This window comes from Meleagris gallopavo, chromosome 6 (assembly GCF_905368555.1).
Source record: "Meleagris gallopavo chromosome 6, MGAL_WU_HG_1.1, whole genome shotgun sequence".
Classification (NCBI taxonomy): Eukaryota; Metazoa; Chordata; class Aves; order Galliformes; family Phasianidae; genus Meleagris; species Meleagris gallopavo.
In genome coordinates this window covers 43,168,018-43,193,692 of record NC_139409.1, presented here as the reverse complement: position 1 = coordinate 43,193,692, position 25,675 = coordinate 43,168,018, and the positions used below count along the sequence as shown (strand labels likewise).

The following is a 25,675-nucleotide window of genomic DNA, read 5'->3' as shown; positions in this document are numbered from 1 at the left end:
TACCATTCCAAGTTTGGTTGTGTAAGCAGTTAGGAGAGCTCTGTTTACTTTGCTTACCAGCCAACCACCAGCATGGTGGCTGTAAGGAAGCCCATTTCATTTTTCAGTCACCGTCCTGTTTGAATGGTTATGCTGCAGCAGGGTGTAGGACAGACATGGGGAATAAAGGGACCTGTGGTGACTCACCTGGCATCCAAATAGAGACATGCAGAAGGTAATGACGTGGTGAAGTCTTCTTAAAAAACTGCACCTCCTCTCCCTGACCTCGGTGTGCTGCCTCAGCCCAGATCCTTAGGATCGCCCCCCCGAGTGCTCAGTGGTATTTCTGGATTTGGGTCCTTGCTGGGGTGGATCATTTCCTTTCTTTTTTTCCTGTCTCCAGGCTGAGGGCTTCAGCCACTCAGTGCAGGTGAATGGTGGCCCCATGCTGAGTGCTGAGACGTAACCACCAAAGGAAAGCACACTTTGCATAGGGGCTAAAAGGACACCGGCTAAATAGCAAACCAATAACTTTATGCATTTAAAGTCTCTGTGGGTTTAATCGGTTCTGCTGCAGCTTTATCATTTAAGTTTCCAAACAGGTGCCAGGCACATCGCTGTGAGCAGAGCAGCTCGTTGCAAACTCCATGTAAATGAATAGGGGAGAGCCTGGGGCTCTGCCTGCTCAGGGGTGAAAAGAGGCTGGATGAAAGAGGCAGCTGAGGTGAGACTCAGCCCCCATCCTCCATCCTTACTTCAGTGAGGGGAGCACTGCAGGGCCCAGCTCCAGCCCCGAGCCCAAAACAGGCACTCCTCCCTGCCCATGCAGGAATTCACAGGCCGGGAGAAATGCAATGTCCTAGCAAAGTGATGAAAGGCTTCTCTTCCTCTTTGATTTTTGTATCCTCTGAGTTCATTCAATTCCTCTTGAAGAGCAGGAATCTGGCTGTTGGCTTGTTAGAGCTTTAATCATTCCTAAGTGCTTGTGTCAACAGAGCAGCAGTTGAATTCAGCAGCACAGCTTGAAGCTTAGTCCAGCAGGACAAAAATCTCTATAATCTTTTAAATACAAACATTATTGATTTCCTCAACCTGTGCTGTTCTCACATAAAAGCTCACTGCCTGTGTTACTCAGGTAACTTTCAGCTCCTCCGTTATTTTCTTGCTGCACTCATTTGGCTCATTTGTTGTCAGGAACCGGAGGGCTGAGCAGGGCAGCGAGATGTCAGAGCACACACAGCTGGGCAGTGCTGAGCCCTCAGCACAAATACAGCTGCAGCCATCAGGTCCTGACCATACCAGCAGGATGCAGCTCACAGCTCACTGCAGTGCTGGATTTTTGGATACATTGAGGGAAGCTGCTAACAAAAGCATTCAGGAAGCTGAAGACTAGCATTCAATCTGTGCACCACTGTGTTATTTTTTAGAATTTAGAATTTGTCAGGTTGGAAAAGACTAAAGATCTTTGGGTCCAACCACGACCTAACCATACTACCCTAACTCTAACCCTCCACTAAATCGTGTCCCTGAGTACCACATCCAGTGCTTTGGAAACATGCAAAAGAAAGGAGAAATGAACCCCACAAGGCTGAAATACCACTCATGTTCCCCAAAGAACATCTCTCATGCCCACAGCCCTGTCTCCGTCAGTTCTCAGCAAACATTCTCCTCTTACTTCCCACCCACCATCCCAAGGTGGACAACCACGTTTTTGCTGTGGCGTGATGAAGATGCATCTAGTGAAGTTTCTGAGACATTTGGATATTGCAAAGAGGAGGAACACTGCTGTGCAAGGGCAGCAATTCTTCACCCATTTGGCCTTGTGAGGCTTAGCTCATGCTCTAGTTCTGTTCTGCTTTGAAAATGCCTAAGTACATTAAATGCATGGGCTGAGCTTCCAGGTGGTTCATACAGTTTTCATTACCCTGTGGCACAATTTAGTCCTGAAGTGAGAAACCAGGAAACCTTCCCATTACCAGCACTGTTAACAGAAGCAGAAACTAGGTGGTGTTCTATACACCCCATATCCTGCAAAATCCACTGCAGTCACTGGGGGACACATCCACGAAGCAGAACTGTCCTGTAACCAGCTAAAAGGTCAGAAAATAATGATACAGCACAAGCAGCCAACCCCATGTATTTGTTCTTTCCAAAGCCAGGGATTAGGTCACTGCAGAAGCTCTCATTGGCACCAGTAGAGATGGTAGGAGGAAAAAAAAAAAGAAAAAAAAGAAAAAAAAAGCTATTATTTTTGGAAGGAGACAAGATGGTAGAAAAGGCAAAACCCAAAAAAAGATGCTTTCTGTGCTATACAGAGGTACAGAGCTCAGCCAGGGCCCCAGCTGTCACCAGAGAGCCAAAGCACCTGCACAGCCTTGCGAAGAGCAAGAGTGGCTCAGAGGGACGTGAAAGGGGATCAGGCAGGGAGGCAAACTGAGCTGTGTGCGGATGGGGATGCTGCTGAGAGGAGAGAATGGTGGAGCAAGAGCTCTGATCAATCATTTGAAAGCAACTATGCAACCACAAGGCAGCCCTTTCTCATCACCTGGGAGTTCATTCAGTGAGCTGTTTCTCTCTCAGTGCCGAGGACAGTGCCACAGCCAACAGCAGAACCTGGCAAATTCCTCCTTACTCATCACTGCACTTATCATTGAATGGCCTGGGTTGGAAAGGACCACAATGACCATCTTGTTTCAACCCCCTTGCTATCTACAGGGTCACCAACAACCAGACCAGGCTGCCCAGAGCCACATTCAGCACATTTTGTCACTATGGCTTTTGCATCATAATAAGGAGAAGAGTTCAGATCTCTCTCCCAGTTAATATGCACAAGCCACATAGTGTCTGGTTGTTCCTTCTTGGAATTCTAATAGAAACCAAAAGCACTTACTTCACTGGCTTTTGTTTTGACCTGATCTTCATCAGTTCTGGCAGTCTCCCAGTCTCAGAACTTTTCAGCCACTTCTATAACTAGGAACTTAAAAACCAAACATAGCGATGGCCTCTTCCTTTTGCTTTGACTGAGAGACGAAAGCAGGAGGAGAAGGTGGAATATTTATCACCATAAGAGACCAGCAAAAAGCTGAATAATGCACAACAATGCAACTTTTTTTTTGTTTGTTTTTTGTTATTTTATTGATATTAGTGAAGAAAATTTAAATTTCATCTTTCTGATGTGGTACAATTGCTTTCTCTGGTGGGCCGACAGCACTGACTGCTTATTTAAAGGCTGAATAATGCTTCCCAGTTGCATGATTAGTTTCTACAATTTAAGTTCTCACACAGTATTGCTTTCTTCCTCTGGGTATATAAAATGGTCCATTGAGTTCGTGATCCTCCAGAATCAACTGTTATTCTATCTACTGTTTTAAGAGACATTCAAATAAAAAGGTACTTAAATTTACTTGCAATAAGTGCACACATACAACAGCAAAGAGAGCTGATGACATTTTACTAAAACATTTTAAGTTCATAGAATAAATATAAGTCTCCAAACACATGCAGTAACTGACCGATGTGTTTCTTCTTTCTCAAAAAATATCCTTAGTGTCCATAGCACTACTGCAATAACTACTTCATTCAAAAAAAAAAAAAAAAAGAGAGAAAAAGAAAAAAAAAAGAGAAAAATACCTATCTCTTGTCACAAAGACTAAAAGACAGCTTCATTTATACAAGAAATTATCAGTGCTAATAATTTAGTAACAGTCTGGTACAAATTCAATTCACGGCAATGATACGGAGTGTGATTACGGTGGCAACAAACAGGGAGCTGGTTTAGATGGCACCAGAACTGCCAGGAGAAGAAAGCAGATGCTAACAGCCCCATGGGCTCCTTTCCCCCCACCCATTTCAAAAAGAACACCGGGGATCTGCTCAGCTATAGAAACAAGCTCCCTCCAGTCCGCTCCCATTCCTTTCAGTTCCCTGTAAAACACCCAGCAGAGGTTTGGGAGAAACAGGCAAGATAGCTGCAAGTCAAATTAGGATCGTTTGGCCACAACTCAATAGTGGGTGAAGTCTTTAGTTTCTTAACTGAAGTTACAGGCTTGGCATTGGGAGGTGGGTTTTTGTTGTTGTTGTTGTTTTTCCAATGCAAAACAAATCATTTCACATACTTTTACCTCTGCTAGGGTCAAAATTTGGAATAAGAAGGTTTCTTTGAAAAAAAAGAAAAGAGAAACTGGGCAGGGAATATTCTCACTCTGCTTGTAAGACCGTGGTCCTCTGCAGGCACAAAACCTGAAGATCAGCTTATTGACTGCAAGGTGCATTTCCCAACTTGCACCATTCCATTACTAAATGTTTATGTGGTTCTCTGCTGAGGTACCAAGGACGCACCTCTTCCTAACACTGGTTTTGCTACATGTTCTCATATAACATTCTTATCTGTCAATCCATTCCGCAACTCCGACTTCTAGGAAGTCAGAGCCATGTTTACCTCATGAGTTGTGAAAACTGTTCTTTGGGCGCACTGACAAAGCGTGTTTCAGTGGCAGCAACACATAGTAAAGCATTTTCCCCTTTCACAACCCAGTGCAGCATTGAAAAACAAAAACTACGAAGAAGTCACACAGAATGTAAGCATGCCAAATGAGACAGCAGTGGTAGAAATATGTCAATATTCCAGGTACCCAGTAGGCCTGCTGACCTCTACACAGTATTAGTTCAAGTTTATCATATCGAAGAGGAGGAGAATACAGAACAGAAAAGTTTCATCCATTCAGGCATAACAGCCAGGCACTCCAATAACTCAGCTCAACTCATCTACAAAAGCAAAATCAAAACTATCAAGTGTTAAACCGAGTGCTTTATCAAAGCATAAATGCTCCCATGCTTCAAGTGATGAAATGCGAGTTCTCACATAACATACTCAACAGCTTCCCATGCACCTTCAACTCAAGTTAGGCTAGCTACAGAATTCATCTTTTTCCTAGTCAAGTTGTCTTGGTTATGTTCTTTTGTACTTGTTTTTTTTTCAGTGCATCTTAAAAAAACCTTTTCAAAAGGTTAGCAAGTTAACCCTAATACAGCAATCATAATGTAGAGCCTTTTGCACTCAATCAAACCGTAAAATAATCCAATTAGTTACAATAGAACTGGTACATATTTACACATTTATACAACGTTTACACATTTCTCCCGTTAGGCACGAAGTTGATTTGTCAAACTCAAGAGGCAATGAAGGGGTGGTGGGGAGAGGAAAAGAGGACCGGAGAAAGAATCTGAGTATTTCCATTTAAAAAGACTAGCTGTAAAAATAAAAGTCCTTCATCGTAAGCTAGTTTGCTTTGGGAGCTTGGTTCCCATGAGGATCCCCGAGGTGAGGGATGTCGGGCCTTTCATCTGCATGCTGGAACCCACCATGGTGGGGAAGCTCCGGTTCCTTCGGATGCCAGTGTTCAGCTGGATGCCCCCAATGGCACTGGTCACAGCAGGACAGCCCAGCGGGAGAGTGTCTGGTGCCAGGCCTCTGGGAACAAGTGCCCTCCCTTGTCCTTGTGCCCCACAGACAAGAGGTCCCTGGTCATCAGTTAAAGGAGGAGCTGGTGCTTGCCCTGAACTCACAACTTTGGCAATACCAAACCTCCTGACCTTGTCCACAAGATTAAGGTTGGAAACAGACACGTCGGTCTGACTCTCACTGTTCCTGATGTTCTTTTTATTCCTCACCTCCTTCAAGATGGAACTAGCAGGCTTCGAAGCCAAGAAGTTGTCATAAGGTGGGCTGGTGCACTTGAACTCAAAAGACGGAGGGGAAGAAGAAGGTGTCTGCATAGGTGAGTTTGGTGGAGTGGAAGGAATGATTGCCATCTTAGGGGAATACGTGTTCAGGAGGGTGCCTTTGCTGGCTCTGTCCCAGCTCTGTGGATTGTACACCGCTGCCGAGATGCCCCTTTCCTTCAGCAGCCACACCAGCCCCAGAGATGTGCTCATTGTTGTCGTGGATTCCCGCAGGTTTGTGAAGGATTCGGCCAAACTCAGACGCCGAGGAGTACAGGGAGTAGCTACTGGGGTGCCTTTCAAGTTGCTAACGCTGCCACAAGCTGGAGTAGGTGCTGCGTTAAGGCTGAAAGCGAAGAAGCAGTCAAATTATTCTCTCGTTAAGGAATTAAAACTGTAAGCAAGATTTTTAGCCTTGAGAAGGGACTTCTATGCATTTTGAGAGTGCGTGGGAAAATGTAAACTTCCCAGGTCCTCACAAATGTCAGCAACACAGACACACCTCTTACAAAATGCATCTCTCCCCTGTGCAGGCAATTTCAAGGGATTAGTGCATTCCTCAACAACCCACCCCCAACATTTCTTCTGATAAACTATTAAACTGATAGGTTTGTGATCAACTTCTTTGGCTTTTCTTCCCGATCTACTAGCCATAAGCTCTCACTTGCTTCCATGAGACAAGGAAACAGTGGGATAGTCTTCTAGTGTGGCTTCTGAGTGCACCTAACTGCTGGGCATTTTGGTACTGCTGGGTCACAGCAGAGCCAAGGAAGAGGGGAACATATTTGCTACAGAAGCATTTGTGGCAATGCTTCTGGAATTTGTAATTGTTACCACCAACATGCACTTCTACAAGGTCTAGCCCTTCTTCCCTTATGTAGAATTTGTCTATGTTTAAGGAGAAGGGAATGTGGGACTTGACTTCTGATGGTGATGCACAGTGGTGTGAACAACCATCAAAATGAAAAAAACAGAGTCAAACTCTTGGTCATCGATTGGCCAGCAGGTAGGTGATAACTAAGCAGCAAGCTGAGCATGACAAAGAGCCATTCTACTGTTAATTCAGTTACAATAGTGGTTTCTACAGTTTGAAACATAGCTAAATTTTCTCCCAAATCTAGTTCTTTCTTTTCAAAATAAACTATGTTTAAGCAGAGGGCAAGCAAATGTTACACTGGCAGTGTACATTTAGAACAAGTGGCAAACATTACATACTTATGGTTACTGCTGTCTTACTGAGTATTTTTTTCTTAAGCTGGTTATTAGTTTGAAAGGCATATCAAGGCATATCAAATAGCATTCATTTTGTTAAATCATCCTCTTCCTAGTAAGTTGACTATCTGAACAAAGACCTAATGCAAGCATCTATTTCAAATGAATTATTGGTACAAAGACAACATTCTAATTCCTTTGTACCATAGTATGACATCACCTAGATGCTGGAAGTTTGAGCGTTTCTAACATTACAGTGTCATTCTTTAAAATAAATAAATAAATAAAAAAATAAAATACTTGGTAGTTGGTAGATGTGGTCAGCAAAGACACATTTACCTACATATAATCCCAACTCAAAATCTGTGGCAGTCCAAGGTACACCATTCATCAACAAGCCATGGTGTACTCAGTCACTGCAGAAATAAGGTCTGTAGGCCACCCGTAACTCTTCAAGTTCACATCTTTTGGGGAGAAACCCAAGGGTTCTATGGAGCTTTAAAAAAAAGTTTTCTGGCAATTTCTAACCATGCTGAGGATATCACGTTTTTGTCATGTATGTTCACACAAAAAAAGCAAATTCACAGTAATATTACCTTAAGCATTGATTCATTCCTCTATTGGCATTCCCAAAGTCTTTAACAATGCAAAAGCTGATGCTAACAAGAATTTACTGACCTGAGAGCTCATCACTGCTCAAAGATGGAAATCCTCCTCATTATCTTGCCAGGTTAGCAAATAGAAAGCACTCAGCAAAGAGTCAGACAAACACCAAAGCCAAAGCAAGAGAGGGATAAACTAAGCAGGTGAGAGGGAGAACAGGGGTAAGGGTGGGATTTCTTTTTTCCAAAGAGCCAAGCTGTTGTATTGGTTCAGCCATAGCATGCAACTTCAACTGCAGTTGGGTTCTCTGCACCAAGGAATGAATCAAATAGCCATACTGAAACAGTCTGGCTGGATTTCCAGGTGTAGCTAAGTCTTGGGCCAAATAATTGTTTTTTTTTTTTTTTCCCCACAAGGACAGAAGGGCCTATATAATCACAGACTCATTTAACCTTATGTCAACACTACTATGGCTGAAATGGGAAATCCTAGGAGGTTTTGTTGAGTTTTTGATGAGAGCTTTGTCTAATCACATACAGCTATCAGCTAACAAACTCTAGTCCACTGATCACCTAAGAATCAGCAGCACTAACTTCTTTGTGATACTCCTTAAATGATGAAACATAGACCTGATGTTTGCAAGTCTCAGGACTTGTCTTCCTGGCTAAATAGGACCTAACCAACATTATCTCTACCACGATTTGAACTGCAACAACTTCTACTGAAAGCAGTAGAATAATAAAGGTGTTTCCCCCTTCCCCCCCCCCCCCCCCCCCCACAATTCAGCAAGAGGAATCCCACATATTCCTATCTGCAAAATGTAGTGAAACACTTTTGAGAGAATTGATATGTAGGATGGCATAATTCAAAAAGCAGCCTTGCTGAGCTGCCCCCAAATTTGTCGTCTCACACCACCCTGTGGGCTGTGGCAGTCAGTACAGGCAGCAGCTGGGCTACAGGAAAGTGTCATTAGGAATCCTCTTCACTTTGCCAGAACTGCCAGTGGCAGGGGAGGACTCCCAGCAAAGCTAAGACCACATGCACCCGCACACACACACTCTGAAGGTAAGGCTGAGCAGAAATAAAGAGTTAGCTCACGGCTCCTGTTATAAGCACTGATTGGAGCTGCATCATTACAGCTGCAACTGCAGTTTGTGATGCATCTCCGCTAATGCAAGAACAAAAGAAATCTTGACAAGCACAAGGGAGGGAGCAGAAAGAGGAAGGGAGCTTACTCTGTGACTAACTCCCTGCAGGACAGGATGAAGTGCATTTTGGAAACTCAAGACAAGAAGCTTCTAAGATGTCCTAGTTATGAGATGAAAACTACAGCACTTGAATTGCTTCCCTGCACCCCCAGCCCCAGATTTCAGTATCAGAAGTAGTTAGATTAGCATCTATACTCATTTGTCAGTACTGGTATGCATTACAGTGCAGTTAAAAAAATACATTCCTGAAAGGAAGTGGGTATTATGTAGGTGCTGGTGGGTTTTTTTTGTTGTTGTTTGGTTGGTCGATCATTTCAATATTACTTTAAACAAGAAATACTTTTCCCTTCAAACTGACCAACACTGCAGAGCAACACAGAAACAGGCTCAGCAAATGAGCCCAGGGACAGTGCCAGAGTTAGACTGAGAGAAGGAACAAACAAACGAGCAACTCTTGGAGCTGGTTGAAATTTAGTCAGGTTAGAGCAGAGCCTGGGTTAGAGGCCAGGTTCAAATGAAACCAGTCAGGAGAGTATCTGAACTCTTGGGGTTAGCTGGTGCCACAGACACGGGCATTCCTTCCACATGGCCCTGCCAGCACAGGCAGCATTGCTCACCCCCTGCACGCTGGGTCCTAGAGTCTGCCCTACATCTCCTCTCAGCATAACGTGACATAATGCAGTTTCCTCATCCTTCTCACATGACCTGTGAAGAATCATTTATAGTCGGTAAGGAGGAGCTCCTTCAACGTGCCCATTGAATACCATCACAGTGTTTATTTTGGTCTTTTTCCTCCCGAACCAGTTATGAATTTTGGAGTAATCAAGTGACCTGACAGTGTACTGAATTTAGCTGTCAGCTATGGCTGATTTGTTAGATTTAGTAACCAGCATGATCAGGGAGTTTATTACAACCACAGTTAACAGCAATTCAACAATAAAAAGAATGAAATAGAATTGCAGCCAAATAAAGGGGTCTCTTCAGCAGCAGAGTTGAGGAGAAAGACAAGAGAGAATGAAGAAAAATGAGCCACGATTAGCTCACTACAATTGGAAAGGGAAGCAGAAAAGTTACATTTAATCACCTATTTCCTTTACATGTATTTATCACCTCAGAGGTGTTCATATTTAATACCCTTACTTCTCATGCGTTCCTTAGGTGGCCAGTGCCCATCTGATGTCTAAACAAGTCTAGACACACCATCTCTGAATGGGTACCTACACAGGGGTACACTCCCCCATAGGAGCTGAAAGGGATAGAGAAAGCAATGAGGCATTGTCCTTCTAAACAGAAAAACACACTTTAACTTCCGATTTGCTAAGGAAGGAAATTGCCCTCTCTTAGGTATGAAATTCACTCCCCCTCCTCAATTCTCAGCTCTGCGTCTTCTATAAGGGTTTGCCCATACATACCAACTACTATTATCAAGCCAGTCCATTGGTTTGAGTCTGGCTGCTAAGAACTTACTTCCAACAGTTAGCCAAGGGATAGAGTAGGCAGCTCCCTGGTTTGATTAAACTGTGTTTCCTCCTCCATTTCTCATGTACTTCCTGGGTACCACTGAAGCATCTACCTCTATGTTTCTTTACTGGCATATCTCTCTTTGTCCCACACTACAGATTTCAGTTTGTCCTTTTAGAGAAAAATCTCCTTCATTTTTTTTATTTTAGACAAGATAGAAGATGCACACTTGGGTCAACACCACATTCTGATCATTCATGCATAGCTTCTGTGGCTAGTTTGGGATAGCTAGCTTTGGATACTGGAAACAAACTTACATTAGTTCTGAATCTGCAATATTTTTAACTGCAGATACTAAAATTCAAGCTGTTTTGACTGGCTGTCTAAAACATTACAAGTGCCTCTCAAATAAAATCAGCTCGAGGCAACGGAAAAGAGGAGGAACAATTTCAGAGTGTAATTCACCAGTGTGGCTAATGCTTTTGCTCATGCCATTACTTTGCATTTCCTCACAGGGAAACTCTGACACAGCTGAAGGCTTTGCCATCATGGGAAACCCTTACCTTGGTGTGACTCGTGTGAGCTCATCAGAAGGGTGCAGAATGCGGCAGGTGGTGAAGGTGAAGGTGGAGTTGGTTTGTGACATGCACTTCCCAGGATGAGGTACTAAATTAAAAAAAAAGCAAATTCTTTGCATTTTACACAGGAAAAAAACAAACAAAACAAAATAAAAAAAAACAAAAAACAAACTTCTGTGTACTGATAAGACAGATGCAAAAAGTGATGAGATACCTCAGGCAGGATCAATGCAAGAGAAGTGAAATACACAAGTGCTATGGTGTTATAACACACTTTTCTCCAAACATATCTAAGACTCCAAGGCCAGTGCTAGAATGCTCTTCTGAAGCTTCCCCATGATCAATACCATTGCAGAAAAGTCTTGCTGAAAACAGATTTAGACAAGGCAACACTTGAAATGCTAGCCCTTATCTAAACCAGCAACTTTCATTGGCAGGAAATAACAACACTCTCTAGTACACCAGCAGCTAAAGAGCACTAAAATTTGCTGAATGCTCATGCACTTCTGCATTGAGATTGATCCACAAAGAGGTATCCCCATCACTTTTCAGTAATGGATCCAGCTTGCTAGTGCTACAGGAACAGATCAAAAAGTTGGGGCAGTGAGGGGATGGACACACAGCACTGTTTCTCTCTTCTCATATCCATGGTAAGGAAAGTGGTAATTTTTTGGATCCACTACTGTGCATCTGTGACATTTCCCCTGTGCATGTGCTTAGGTTCTTTAAGAATGTATGTCCTCAGCTGCACAATACAGCAGTTTTTAAGCAGCGTAGTGAAGCACTTTCCCCATAACTGTGGCTATAAAGATTTCCCTCCGTTAATGTATCATTAACTGGGGAAAGAAGCTCACAGTTTAAAAGCTGATGGATTTTGGCCAATTGCCTTCCTTTTAGTAGAGATACTTCTGTGGATGCATTAATCTGCTGTATAATGCAGCCTTGGTCATTGCAAAATAACTAGAGAATTTAAGAGCCATGCATCTGAAAAGCCGATTGAAGAACACCCAGAGGTAAGTATTACATCAAAGATATCATGATTGCATAGGTTCTCTTAATATCCAAACTTAGCAGTGGTCAAAAGACATGCGCAATAGAAACTGTGTGCAGTTCCCTCCCTCTTGTTTCTACCCAATGCTCTCGAGCCATTCCCCCAAGGAAGCCACATTTTAATACCACACTACACAAATATCCAACACATTGCAAAGGACAGACAAGACAGACCAATCAGATCAGACACCATCCTGAACTCCCAGAGGCGCTTAGCAGAAGCAAGGCGAGTCTAAATTGTGGCTGTGTTCCCTTTTCTATGTACAAAGTATCACAGCTCAAAGTAATGTGCACACTTTGGTAGTCCCTTAGGAACACATAAGCAGTGTGTGAAGGGCAGAGCACGGGGAGAGTGAACAGTGGAAGCAGAAGTGGCTAAGCATATGACGTGTGACTCAAGCTAACTTACAATAAGTACCAGAATGACTGCTGTACATTAAAGAAGGATATTAAAAAAAAAACCACTGGAGTGTCAGGTTAATACACTCAAATGTTAGCACAGCATAACATAACAACAAGCTCTACTTCACCTCCAGAGATGGTAATTATGATGCTTCAGGAATCCAGTTGCTTTAGAGATTAGTGTGAGCACTATAAAGTTATTACAAGGGAGCACAGCCTAGCAATCATGATTCTCTCCATATTGTAGAGAGTTAAAACAAAGACTGGAGAAAAAGCTCAAGTAACTAGACATGAAAGAAAATTGGTTATTTAGAGGAAACGAAGGACTGTGACATAAATCAAGTAGAAACAAAGTTATCCCTGGATGATGAATAGAGAACAAAACAAAGCAATGCCAGTTTAGATTGCAAGCTCAACCCAAAGAAGCACATAGCTGTAATACAGTACGTGAATCGTCCTCATTCATAATATCCATTGGTATCTCCTCAGATTGGAAACAGGCACATTGAAGATATGCAGCTGCATTAGCAAAAGCAAGACTCATTGTTATTAATGAGTCAGAGATAGGAGAAGGCTGCTAAAAGTGGAGAAATCACTTGACCCTAGTAAGAGGAAGCAAAATCAAAACAATCAATGAAAATCAATTTCCAAGGATGTATTCCATCCGCAAATACCACTAAGAAAGTTCTGTACCAGCTTCATCCTCCATCAGTCAACAATGGGATGAATCATACTGCTGTTGCATTTTCCATCCTTTGGACACAATACAAAGAGAGTGAGAACCTGTTGCTATAAATGAACAAAGTTCACAAAATAGAAACAAAACGATTCACTCCTATCCCAGTAATTTTTCATAAGAATGGCAATATTCTGAATTGGTGTAAAGTTTTGAATAAGTCATATGTAATTTTATAATTCTATTTTCACATACACAACAAAAATTGTAACACGGAGCGATAAAGAAAACAGCAGTTGGGGTTTAAGAATAAACTGTTTTTTTCAATGTACAAAGCTAGCATTGCCAGTAAACACCTGTAATACCAGAGGCTAAAAGAGACTGTATCTGAATAACTCTTCCTCCATCTGTTTTACAGCGTTTGATCCTAGGAAAATCTGTTTCACGTGACTGTGGCTGAAAACAAATCTGTTTTATTTATGCCCTCCTCTTCCATAAAGTAGACAGTTCACAAGTTCCATATCTGCATGAAAAACAAACTGTACATAATTGTTTAACAAAATTTACAGAAAAATCACGTAATTTTGTCCATTATCCCAAACTAAGTAGCACACACACTTCTCCCCTGAATTAAGAATGTAACTTAACCCCTAGATTGCTGCTGTATTGTGTTTTGGCTTGCAGCGATTAAATATGCTTTACCTTTTTAAGCTTTATTCTATAAATCCTTAGGCATTTGGGAAAAAATGCAAAACATTACAGCTCACAGAGACTCTCCTATAAGAACAAACACTGCAGTAAAGACATCTTCTCAAACACCAAAGAAAAAAAAAATCAAACCCAGATACTAATCCAGAACCTGTCTGCAGAGAGCTCCATCTTCTGGTAAAATAGAACCCTCCCTACTTAAAACACAAAGTTGATTTTTCTGTAGCTCAGGGCTGGTTCAGATCCACTCTGAGTACACTCAGGGTTTATGGGCCATCTGCTCAGTGCAAAGAAAAACAAGACGCATTTAGGACACAATCATCTGGTCAGGGAACCCTCAGAAAACCATATAATCTGGATTTTAAACCAGATTATGCAGAGAAAGGTAACAGGTAAACTAGTGGCCCGTGTCATCTATCCACAAAAAGGTGTCAGACAAATTGAAGTTGAGGGAGATGTGTAAGAGATAGCTATGGTAAAATGGCTTTAACTTCTGCAACACTGGTTCCAACCTCACCTTCTCTGTTGTGTTAGATAAATAGTGAGGAACAGAGAGCTCACAGCGGCCAGTAAGTATTTGCACTTCATACAAAGATCTGTTTGGGCTAAAACAGTAACCCTGCAAGAACGAATTTTTTTTTAGAAAATAAAATAAAATAATAAAGAAAAAAACCCAGGAACCTTCAGAGTATGATTTGATCCAGACTGACACAGAAGTAAAGTTTTAGTTCAACTCTGGAGCAAGCCATCCTGATTATCTTTTCTCCTCTCTTTGTGCTTTGGCAAGAGGAAGCCAAAGACTTTGTACATCTCCTTATAGCACAGGCTGGTTAGACATGGATTTGGAAGCAAATACCAACAAATGACTATTAGGTGGGCACCTCCTTCCTCAAAGTGTTACCATCTGAGATAAGGTACAGACTTTGCTTTTATCAGTCTATGCCAACAACCTCATTCACAGCTGAGTTTTCCTAAAAGTAGGTCATAAATCATGGAATGGCTTGGATTGGAAGGGAGCTTAAAGCCCACCAAGTTCCAATCCCCTGCCATGGGCAGGGCCCCATCCAACCTGGCCTTGAGTGCCTCCAGGGATGGAGCACCACAGCTTCTCTGTGCAGCTGTGTCAATATCTAACTGGATTCACAGGACAAGACAGCAGCTCCACGTGCTCTGTAAGTTCTGAAGAGTTCTTTTCTGCAGGCAATTGAAGGTGAATGTTCTGACAGTCAGTGCCACCTGCACCAAAATCTCCTGGCTGATAGGACAGAGAGAATATAGGATATGCTGAATCTGATACAGAGGTTAACAACCGAAACAAAACAGAATTAGGTGGTAAACTAAAAGCTCTACGATGTGTGCATAGTGCTGTCCTAAAGTGGTTTAGGTCCCTCCTGAGAATGACATACTTTGGTAAACATTGTCTTTGGGAGTAAGTCTGACTACTCCAAACCTCTGAGAATACATAGGTCTATATCAGGAACGTTACTCCTGTCATGTTCCTTAAACAACTTCCTGAACTTTTCAAACTTTCTATTTATTCTGCCTTTGGAAAGAGAGAGAGAGACTGAAACCTCAGAAAAGGCAGACATCCTTCTGACAGGATTTTCTTAGCTTTCTTTTGGCTCAGGTCTCCTTCTCACATAACCATGGAGTACAGATGTAAAAAGACTTCTGAACTATTTAATATGGCTTCAACATGATAACTCCACCCCCAAATTGAACTTCTAGCATTTTAACAGAGCAGACAGCAAATGCTGATTAGGAAAAAAATCTCTGTGCTATATTCATGCTATTTGAAAAAATATATACATTTAATTATGCATCCATCTCTTAGTTCTAAGAGTACCAAAATTTATTGTTTTTCTATACAATGATAACTTCTTACTATAAGCATATATAGTAACCCTGCTTAAAACAACTCAAATGTGACATTCATGATGTGTTTTTGTGATTTTTAGGCATCTAGTTGAAAAGATCTCCACGTCATTATTTATGTCTAAAAATGAAGTACATGAGGCTGATCCTGTAACGTTATGCACACACACTCTGTTGAAAGCAAAGCAACCCATCAGTGCACCTAGCAAACTCAAGTACTGGAAGATCAGTTTGTGCACCCAAGATTAACATCAATTATATACATGCCAAACTTTAATTAAGTAGTCCTTTTAACTCCAAAATAAGAACATTCACAATAGTTCAACTTGAAGAATGTTAAGTGCTTGGATGGCTTGTTTTGCTTTGTTGATTTTTCTTTTTTGGTGAAGAGAAACATGTAGCTGAAAGGCAGCAAATTAAAACAACAAACTAACAAACAACAGACAGACTTCATACAGCTTTAAAGTATACTACAATTTCCAAGAACAAAAAACATGCCGAGGTTAATAAAAATTTATGCTGAAGAAGTTAACCCTCCTAGATGGCGTTACCATAGCCTTGTTCTGTAACTTCTTTACCATTCCAAAAATGCTGAAGAGTCTCCATTCAAGTGGTATACAGATTTCAAACTACTTCTGGGTATTAGCTAGATCTGCAATCCAGGAATTTATAATCAATCCCCTGTCAAGTTACTGAGCCCACACAAAATATGTAGTTCCAAACAGACTGAATACAGATAAACTGCATGCATATTCATTTCGTCAGAAATATTCAGTGCCATCATTAGGATACAATCTGTACATGGTGGTAAGGAAGTTACTTGACATGTCAATTAATACCACATTTCTCAACAGTGGGACAAAAAAAAAAAAAAAAAGGGATTGTAACTTTCATAACTTTTCTTATTTAGTCACGGTGATTTCTGACTCTATCACTCCACAAGATGCATCTGATGTTCTGTTCTGAATACGTTTACTTTGGCTACAAGACATCTTTGGAACTGCCAGGAATTTCTTCTCTCTGGACACTGGACTTTGTTTTCACCTCAACTTCACCCAGAGCAGCTCTCTACACACTAACAACATGACAAGAGGAACAGGACCTCGCAGTACTCTACCAGAGAAGACAAAAGGGTAAGATATAACCTTCACAGCATACACACAAACAGAGCAGGTGACTACTCAAAAGGCTAAGACGATTTACAACTGCTAGAAATGGTCCTGGTAGGCAGTTTATTTCCAAAGATATTTTGTTTCTAGGTTAGAACTAGGTTAGAATTCTTAACAAGAAACCTAGGATAGTTAGATAGGATAGATAGGATAGATAGATAGATAGATAGATAGGATAGGCACAAAGAATGCTGAGGAGGCTTTTCAAGAGAGTGGCTGCTCAATATGAAAATCAAGTCAAATACAGAATCAAGTCACAAGCTATGAATATATCTTTCTGCTTCCATAAATTATTCTTCAGTGGACAAGTAGTGGATTCAGAAAAGCAATGCCACATGAAGAAGTGCCTACTCTCAAAACATCCAGTGTATCTTGTGTACCACCTGACAAGGTGCTTCAACAAAAAGCAGACACAGCAGTATCCTTACTTCATCTGAGCAATGAAATAGATAACGTGGTAGCTTATGGATACTTTGAAATCCTAAGCAGCCAGGCAATTTGGATGAAGGAAGAAGAACAGGAAGTAAGTTTTCAGTCAATTTGTCCTAGACAAAAGTTAATCATTTTGACCAACTTCTGTGAAGAATCAAAATTACTCAGCAAACAACCCAAATAAGATTACAAGCATAACTTCAAAGATTTTATTCACAAATTATAACTTAGGGAATATGCCTAAAAGCCTTGTCTGAGATAATTAAAGTTTTCCAGGAAAAATCAGCAGTTGCTAGGGAATAGCCTGTTCTACAGTGACTGGCATTGAAACTATAACTAAGAAAGGAAATGGAGATGAATACAACTCTTTCTCTGCCAATTTGTAACCATAACACAGGCCTAAATCCATATTTATACTCCAAACAAATAACTTTTCCAAATCCTTAGACACAGACGTTTTTCTCATCTATTCTTAAAAGATTAAAAAGCTGTTATCTATACCCCTCTCTATATAGAGACCATGACAATAAAGTTTCACAACCTCTGACACGTTCCTGTGTTGACTGCTTTTGTAATTGAAGACTCTTTGCCCAAAGAGTAACTCAAACAGACTTTCACACTGTTATTTTATCTTCAGTACATGAAAAACTGCTTGTTCCCTTTCTCCCTGTAGCAACACATTTTAAAATAAATCATATCTTTTCTTGAATATTTTCTTCTGTAGATCAAAAAGAAGTTCAATTACTTTAGTCTTTGATTATTTCAGTCCATGTTTCCTAGATATTGTGTTTTTCCTGCTGTTATTATTTAGACTCTTCAATAAGTAAACACCTGGACAAAACTGTACACATCTGTGGAGGCACTATTTATATCCATATTAATATAAAAAACTAAGAACACTGTTATTTCTGAACAATTTCATAGAATAAAGCCAATTTTTGCAAACGGAAAGGGAAGCTGAAGGGTTTGGATGAGGTTTAGCCTTATTACATCTGACTGAAAGTAGCTTATGTTCTGTGGTTGACAACATTGAACTGCCCCATTAATGAGAATAATGGATACTCAACCCTTAAAAACAAACTAACAAACCAACAAAAGAAAAAAAAGAAAAAAGAAAAAAAAAAAACAACAGAAATACTGCTGTCTAGCCCTGAGTAATCATCTGATCTTTCAAAGATCAGTCAAATGATAAGTTATGATTTATTCTAAAAAAAAAAAAAAAAAAAAGAGGGTGAAGGAAGCATCCTTATTTAAAGTAGCTACATAAAAAGAAATCTGAGGAGAATTCTGGTAATTTTCTATTTCAGGACTAAATACAGTTCTTTACCAGTGGGAAATCTTAAAGAACAAGTAATCCTATGAAGCTTCTTAAAACAAAACCAAACCAACAGAAAAAGAAATCATGCAAACTCAAAACACATCTTTACTCTGAGAATTTGTAACTTCATACAGTAATGGACTGAAAATGTCCATTCAGAGCATCTAATAATCCATGTTGTTCTGAATCATTTCAAAACGTCTTTATATGGTATAAATATGAAGGATAGAAGTTAAGAATAGTGTGATGTGCAGGAAGTGAGGAAAACATTATTTTTGGCACCAAAACATCCTCTTAGTTATTTATCTCAATTTAAGTTTTATCCCAAAGAAAATTTAAAACCAGATACCTGTATCTGAGGTAAATGAATTAAACTTGCAGAATTTCCTTGCTTGATTTTAAGGCACTTCCATTTGCTTCAGCAATGGCAACTCAGATTTCCTCCCCAAATATAAAATCTAAACTATGGAATCACCCTTTATGAAAAGTTGGGAAAATATCTACACTGTAAGCATACAAAATACATATACTGTCTATACATAATACACACTGAAGTGTAGAAGTGAGTGTGCACTCAGTACACATACAAGTCCCACACGTGCCACACAGAGGTTTGTAAATAATTCATTTTCTTTTAGCAGCCTTCTCTTATCAAAATAAAATAAAATATTGACCACGGATTCTGTTACTGAAAAAAAGTGTCAAACTAAAAGATTATTTAAGAAAGGATTTTTGAGCCAATGTTAGAATGGTTATGTTCTAACCACCGCACACATTACCGTGCAGATGCTACACACAAAGCGATATTATGGATGCTGTTCTGGAGAGATGTGAGAATGGCCCAGTAATCAAAATCCTGTAAAGATGTCAGTTTTACTGGACTTAATGAGTTTCCCTCACCAGACCCCTCATCATCGTCAGCCGCGGACTCCTGCATCTCCTCTGTGAAAGCCTGAGATTGGCGGGGGTTATTCTTGTTGTCTGAAACAGTCACTTGTGCTTGTGACCTCTCACCTGAGGTCTCTGTGTGCTGAACTGGCGTCGAGGTAGTTAGGCCCTTGTAAGAAATGTCACCTGTCTCATCTTCCTCATAGTCATTAAGGCAGTACACTTCATCCAGGTCGAGGTCCAGGGTCCTGAAGCCCTTAGTGACAACCCCGGGCCTCGGGTCCAGGATCCCACCCAAGTGAGGCTGAGCCAGCTGCTGCCAGTGGTGCAAAGTGGCAGAACCTTGAAAGGGAACAAAAAGACAACCACAAATAAATCAGTAATCAATCCAGAATCCAAAAGGCCAAAAATCCAACTTGGTTTATCCAGAAGTCCAAACCTCAGACTCACTAATAGTTTGGAGCTTCCAAGAAACAGTCTTAAATACTTCTAGGAAGACATGCTACAAGGCAAAGCTGCTTCAGCATTTCCTGATCAGTAGGAAATAAACTGATCATATCAGCACTTAGGCAAAGCCTGGTGGCAGAATGTGGCATACTTGTGCACATGCACATCTCCTCCCCATCATTATTCTCATCTCCTTAAATTCACAGGCTTAAGCAGGAGTAGAAAAAAATTATATTTCAGAGTTGAACTGAGAGCTTTAAGAACATAAACCACATACTCCCGCATTAAGCTCACACTAAGAAAGGTGCTAGAAACATGCTAGTATTTACTACTGGTCGCTGACAGGAGGACACAGCAAGGTCAGCATTCTAATGTGTTAGAAAGCCACATCAACTCCAAGCACGTGTAAGCAAGTAAGACTTCCGGGCTATACATCCAGTCCAAATACTTGTATGGAGCCTATCAGGGCCTCTACACTACACACAGTCAGCTACTACGTAACTAAATGCTACCATACCTGCAGCTTCATCCTTGGCAGAAAAAAGGTTTTGAGTGCATTTTCCGGAGAAAAGCATTCAACATACAGTGTTCAACACGAGACAATGAGTCACAAATTGCAACACGTCAGATTAAACTGATATATACCAAGATGCACCCACTGAAATCAGGGGAGGTGTTGGTCGATTCCTCAAACACCAACTAAACATCACTTGCAACAGCCAACATTTTTCCATGTGTGCCTATCAGTCACAACTGTGTAATGTGTAGCTTAAAACTATTCTTTCCAGGTCTTATTAACAAAGCTTCTTCATTTTCATCTCTGTCAGCTCAAATCAGAGTGGTTTTTGTTGTGTTGCTCCTGCTCTCTCTCCCCGAAACAGAACAGTGACTCAATTCAATAAACAGACATACAACGTCTCGCCACCATTAAAAGACTAAGAATGTTCAATTTGTTGCATGGTATATGTAAAAAATCTAACACACCTAAATAACTAGGGGAGGAATGGCTCTTACAAACAGTATTTTGCATCTTAAAGAAAAATCCCATCAAATGAAAATAATTTCTCAATAAGCGTATTGCATTACAGGAACCTTTGTAAATAGGAAATAAACTGAGAAAATGTCTTCCCTTGCAATAGCTGAGCTCAGTGGGTAGTGTTGTAATGATGTCTATGTCACTTTTTAAAACCTCTAATTTTTAGTTCAATGTGAAAAGATTCCACAGTACAGAATAATTGGATCTGCTGGGCTACTTTGGATTACAGTCCAGTTTATTTTTAGCAAGTTTTGAGAGACTAGGGAGGATTCAGACTGATTGGTACCCTTAAGGCTTGAGAGACAGAGATCTTTACTGTGCCAGAATAAATAACAGTAAAAAAAAAAAAAAAAAAAAAAAAATCCCTATAATTTGGTTTTATTTCTGAATTGGCAGAAAGGTCAAGTTCTTTCCTTCACACACTGTCCTTTAAGAAATATGCCAGAAATCAGCATTTCTTTCTGTACTGCATGTAAGTATAAAATCCTGTTGCCAATTAACTTCTACCAACAAGCTTCTGAAGATGTAACCTTTTTCACTTTGTGTATCACCAAAACCAGTACTCAGAGAAACTCTGCAGAATAAATGTACAAAGTTAATAATATTTTATATCTTTCCAGAGGAAATATATTCAGCAGAATAACGGTATTTCAAGTTTTAACACTTCTTGTGATGCTACGTTATCAATTTCTTTTGGAAAAGAGGACATCAGCATGTCTATGCACCTCTATTACTTTAACCTCAATCTCATACTATGTGTGTAAGCGAGCTTTAACTTTTACATAGAGAAAATTAACACAAATGCAAAAAGCAATTAATAGTTGTGAACATTCATTTGTAAATTGACTTAAAGAAATATAAAAAAAAAGCCAAATGAAGGGAGGAGTCCTTGTCCTATATTCAATCCCAGACTCCCACTAGACAGTTTCCTAAGTTATATTAGTTTTCTTATAGTCCACAGGGAGTGATATTTTGTGCCTAAGGTACAAGAAGCTACAAATACAGTTGTTTAGTTAAAAAAACCCAAAAAACAAAAAAAAACCTCACCAGAGTGTAACTAAAGCAAGTCAATTTGAGTAGACATTCTATTCTGTTCTTAAAAGATGCAAAGAAAAAATAATTCATTCCTTAGGGCCTCTGTGTCACGATTTATTTTACTGTGGGACTTGACTGCTTTAAAGGAGAAGGCACTAACCTGAATAATACAGAACCAACCTTTTCTTACCCCATTTTAGGGCCTGAGTATCCTTAGGAAAACAAAACAAAACAAAAACACAACTACTGGTAGCAGTTTGCAGGTACTATTTTGCAATAGTAGCATGAAGTTTAAAAAAAAAAAAAAAAAAAAATTAAAATTCATGAAAAATACATGGGAAAGAAACTGTGCTGAAGTGAGGAACAAAATAATAAACATGTGTTTAATAAAAGACAACAAACAGTAAACCTATGAAACAGGCAGACACAAACACACCATAAATGAGATGTAAAACCAAATGCTGGAAGTACTTCAGCAGATAATTTTTAGGAAAAAAATTACCCAGTGGGAATAATAAACAAAATTATTTAAACAAAATCCAACAAAACAGTCAGATAGAAAGATGATAAGGAATTAAAGAGTTTATTGGAAGAAAAAAAGCAGATATAATGGGCTGGTGACAGAAATCTATTACAGCAGTAGCAAAAACAGTAACTTAAATGAAGCTGGATCATCCCCTTTCTCATGATGTAACATGCTTTTTATGACCTCTGAAAAGCAATCATGTAAACAAACTACTACAATCTGCTAAACAGCATGGACTCGTGGCTATGGCTATAGTTTCATTTGAATAGGCAGATACAGCACATACTTTCTTCAGGACACAGAAGGGGTTGGTTTTAGCTTCTGAGTATGTGTTATGCTAAAGGCTTTTTATAGACAAAAAAAAAATTCTAAAAAGATGAACAAATGACACAGACAACATAATATAACAGAGAAATTCTGTCTGAGGGGGGGAAAGGACCAGAAAGAAACCAAAGCTACATTACATAACTACTGTCATTTCTGCAGTGCTATAGGCTTTTGTTTAAAATCTGGAGGAATTTACTCAGTTTTCACTGCCAGCAACAACCTGAGAGTTCTGAAGAAAGCCAGTCTGACTATGCTACTCTTGTGTACCACCAGCATTGTTAGGCAGACTACAGAACTGCACTTTGCTCTGAAATCAAGCTCTAGTCCTGACAACAATATGTAGAGCAAATTTGGCTAAAAAAAACCCTATTTCACATGTGAAACCAAAGCCATAGAGACTCGTGTGGCCACTCAGTCAATAAAAGGGCAGAGGTCATTTTTAATCACAAAGGTAGTCCTAGTAAACCAACCAGCCTATTCAAAGCAAAGGTCTTTGCAGACATCTACAGAAATGAGAGTGGATGTACTAACGCTCTGTTACTCATTTTCAGATATACAAACACCTTCCTTTTCTAAGTATGAAACAGCAACACTGAGATTTAGCTCACATGTGAGGGTGGACTGCTTATGCACGTATGGCCTGTAATCCTTTCTTCCCTTGGCTGGATTTGTTTCCTAACACTTTTAAGGCTTGTAGAAAAATGTAGCAGCTAGAAGATTTCAAACCAACAGCGTGGATTACTGTCCCTAAAGTAAAAAGAATATGTATTGCAAAGATTTCCTGCTTTCTGATAATGGATAAGAGACCACAAAGAGTCACTTAGAAGAACAGATAAAGGCCGAGGCCCTTTGTTATCACCTTCTAGTGGTTTCACAATCTGAAGCTTTTCTGGTAGGTAGGAGCGAGTGCTGATAGACATTCCTGAATATCCAGTGAATTCTGAAAATCTGGAGTGAGTTCCCAGAGACATGATGCTTTCTGTGGGAGTAACGGAACCACTACGGAGTTCACCCTTTTCTGCCAGTTCCCGCAACTTCCTTTCCTGCTCTTCTTCAAAGAACTTCCGCTCCGAGAGGTAATTCTCCCGCCTGAGGGACAGCCTGCGAAGGGCAGTCTCTAGGTCACTGGAGCCTGGTGTCCCTGGAGTTCCAGGCTTCTTCATTCTGTCTTCATTTCTAAAGCATAACGGGACAAGAAAAAAGAAAGAAAGAAAAAGGTAGGGGTGGGAAAAAGATTATTTGAGAAACTGAAATTTTTCACGTGCTAGTTTTGAGACATTCAAACTTCACATTACTATGCTTAGAAACAACTCACCACACTTCAAGTGAGCTGCTCTAAGGCAAATGCCAGTATTTTCTCTCTTTTAACATCAAAGCCATTTTGAATCCTAGTTCCCGACTGGAAAAGCTGTGCTAAGAACTTCCTCTTACTAAGAACTGAGAGATGTTTACTAGTCTCTCTCTTATGATCATATAAACTCAAGCGAGAAGCCCAAGTCTTTTAGGGACAGAGCTGCAAGAATAAATCAGTAAGTCACACAAGCATACTATGATGATAAACATTCATTGCTTGTTTTGAGACATTAAGTAGTTTTTTCTGTGACATATATGAAGCATAAGCTGGAGCTACACTGAGGGAAGAGACAAGTAACTGGAAAGTAAAATCCTAACTTCACTAAAACTGCTTTGCTGCGTAAGTTTTCATAGTAGGTTCCAACATTCCCCAATACATTCACCGCTTTAAGATCCAAAGTTGGATGCAGCTGCATCTTAGGTCAGAACTCTATAGGGTTAATGTATGACTGTGAAAATGTAAGTAAATATAAGTATTGATCCATGTAAAACCACATACTCTATTCGTAAACGTCATCTAGTGATGATGTATCTCCAAAGAGGTGCAAACTGCAGAAACTGATACACAGTGCTTTCAAAAAGCATGTGTTGAAGAACTAAAAGCACAAAAAGTAACCTTTGAAGATAGCTGCACAATATTAGATGAAAAGAGGAAAATAGAAACTCCTTGCCTCTGTCAGAATTAAGAATAAAAAACAAAACAAAACAAACTCGCAAAGCTAAGTGCTACAGTACTGACCCATTCTCAGAGTCTGTCTCTAGGATGATGCTGTTGGTCTTGTTGTCTATCACAATGTTAGAGATGTCTCCCCCATAGAAACTGGAACGTGGAGTGCTGACACAGCTGGAAATGAGTGAGTTCATCGCAGAAGACTGGTTGGAGCCTGGGATATTCATTGGTGATGGAGTCATAGATCTTTGCTTGACAACTTGATTAACATTTCTCACTGTCTCAAAGACCCGCTTCTGATGACTGGTAAGACATACACACACAGTTAATAATTACAGGTTAATAATGACAGGTTAAAAAAGGTAAAAGCTTTAAAAGACCCCCTTACTTAGGATTAAATTGTTTCAAATTAACCAGTCCACGCTTTGTTCAATTAGGTGAGATAAACCTGTTGGAGTACACATTCAACTTACGTCAATAATGCCTTTTCTGCCAAGCTGTAGCTAACTTTAGCTTTTGGACCTTAGTAAGTACTTAACTTGTTGCAAACCACTCTTGATTAATTCAAGAGAGCATGAACAAAATGTGAGCTAATTTACACAGGTGTGATTGGCATCAGACTGGAAGTACGCAACCACTCCAAATCCCTGTCTGCACTGATGTTCTCTAGAAATCGGATTAGATCAATAATTACTTTGTGACTTCTGCTCTAACACCTAAAAAGAGAACTTAAGGAACTGAACTCATCCCTTGAACATTAAATGACAAAACCCAGCACGGTAATACACAAGAAAACCCATCTTTTTCATTCTCAGAACCACATTTTCAGCACTCAAGAGTGAGTATAAAAATTTCATGAGGCAAGGAACATCCTCTATTCGGAGGTTTTCTTATGGTAGCATAACAAAAAAAATATATAACCATCCCAATAACCAGGTAAGTTGTTTTTCTTTCCCTCTGTCACTGACGCTTTTCCAGAAATATTTAGTTCTAAACCTCCA

General features: G+C 40.1%; 1 protein-coding gene across 1 annotated transcript in view; it reads right to left on the bottom strand.

Moving 5' to 3' along the window:
* Nucleotides 1-3,085: 3,085 nt before the first annotated feature.
* The window catches only part of TRAK1 (trafficking kinesin protein 1), a 104,275-nt gene continuing 81,685 nt past the window's right edge, over nt 3,086-25,675 (bottom strand). Inside the window, exons 14-18 of the mRNA XM_010712968.4 lie at nt 24,744-24,977; nt 23,511-23,827; nt 19,293-19,622; nt 10,748-10,850; nt 3,086-6,046 (exon numbers count right to left, since the gene is read on the bottom strand). Of these exons, the coding sequence (XP_010711270.1) occupies nt 5,248-6,046; nt 10,748-10,850; nt 19,293-19,622; nt 23,511-23,827; nt 24,744-24,977 (1,783 nt within the window). The 3' untranslated portion in view covers nt 3,086-5,247. The remainder of the gene's footprint in view (nt 6,047-10,747; nt 10,851-19,292; nt 19,623-23,510; nt 23,828-24,743; nt 24,978-25,675) is intronic.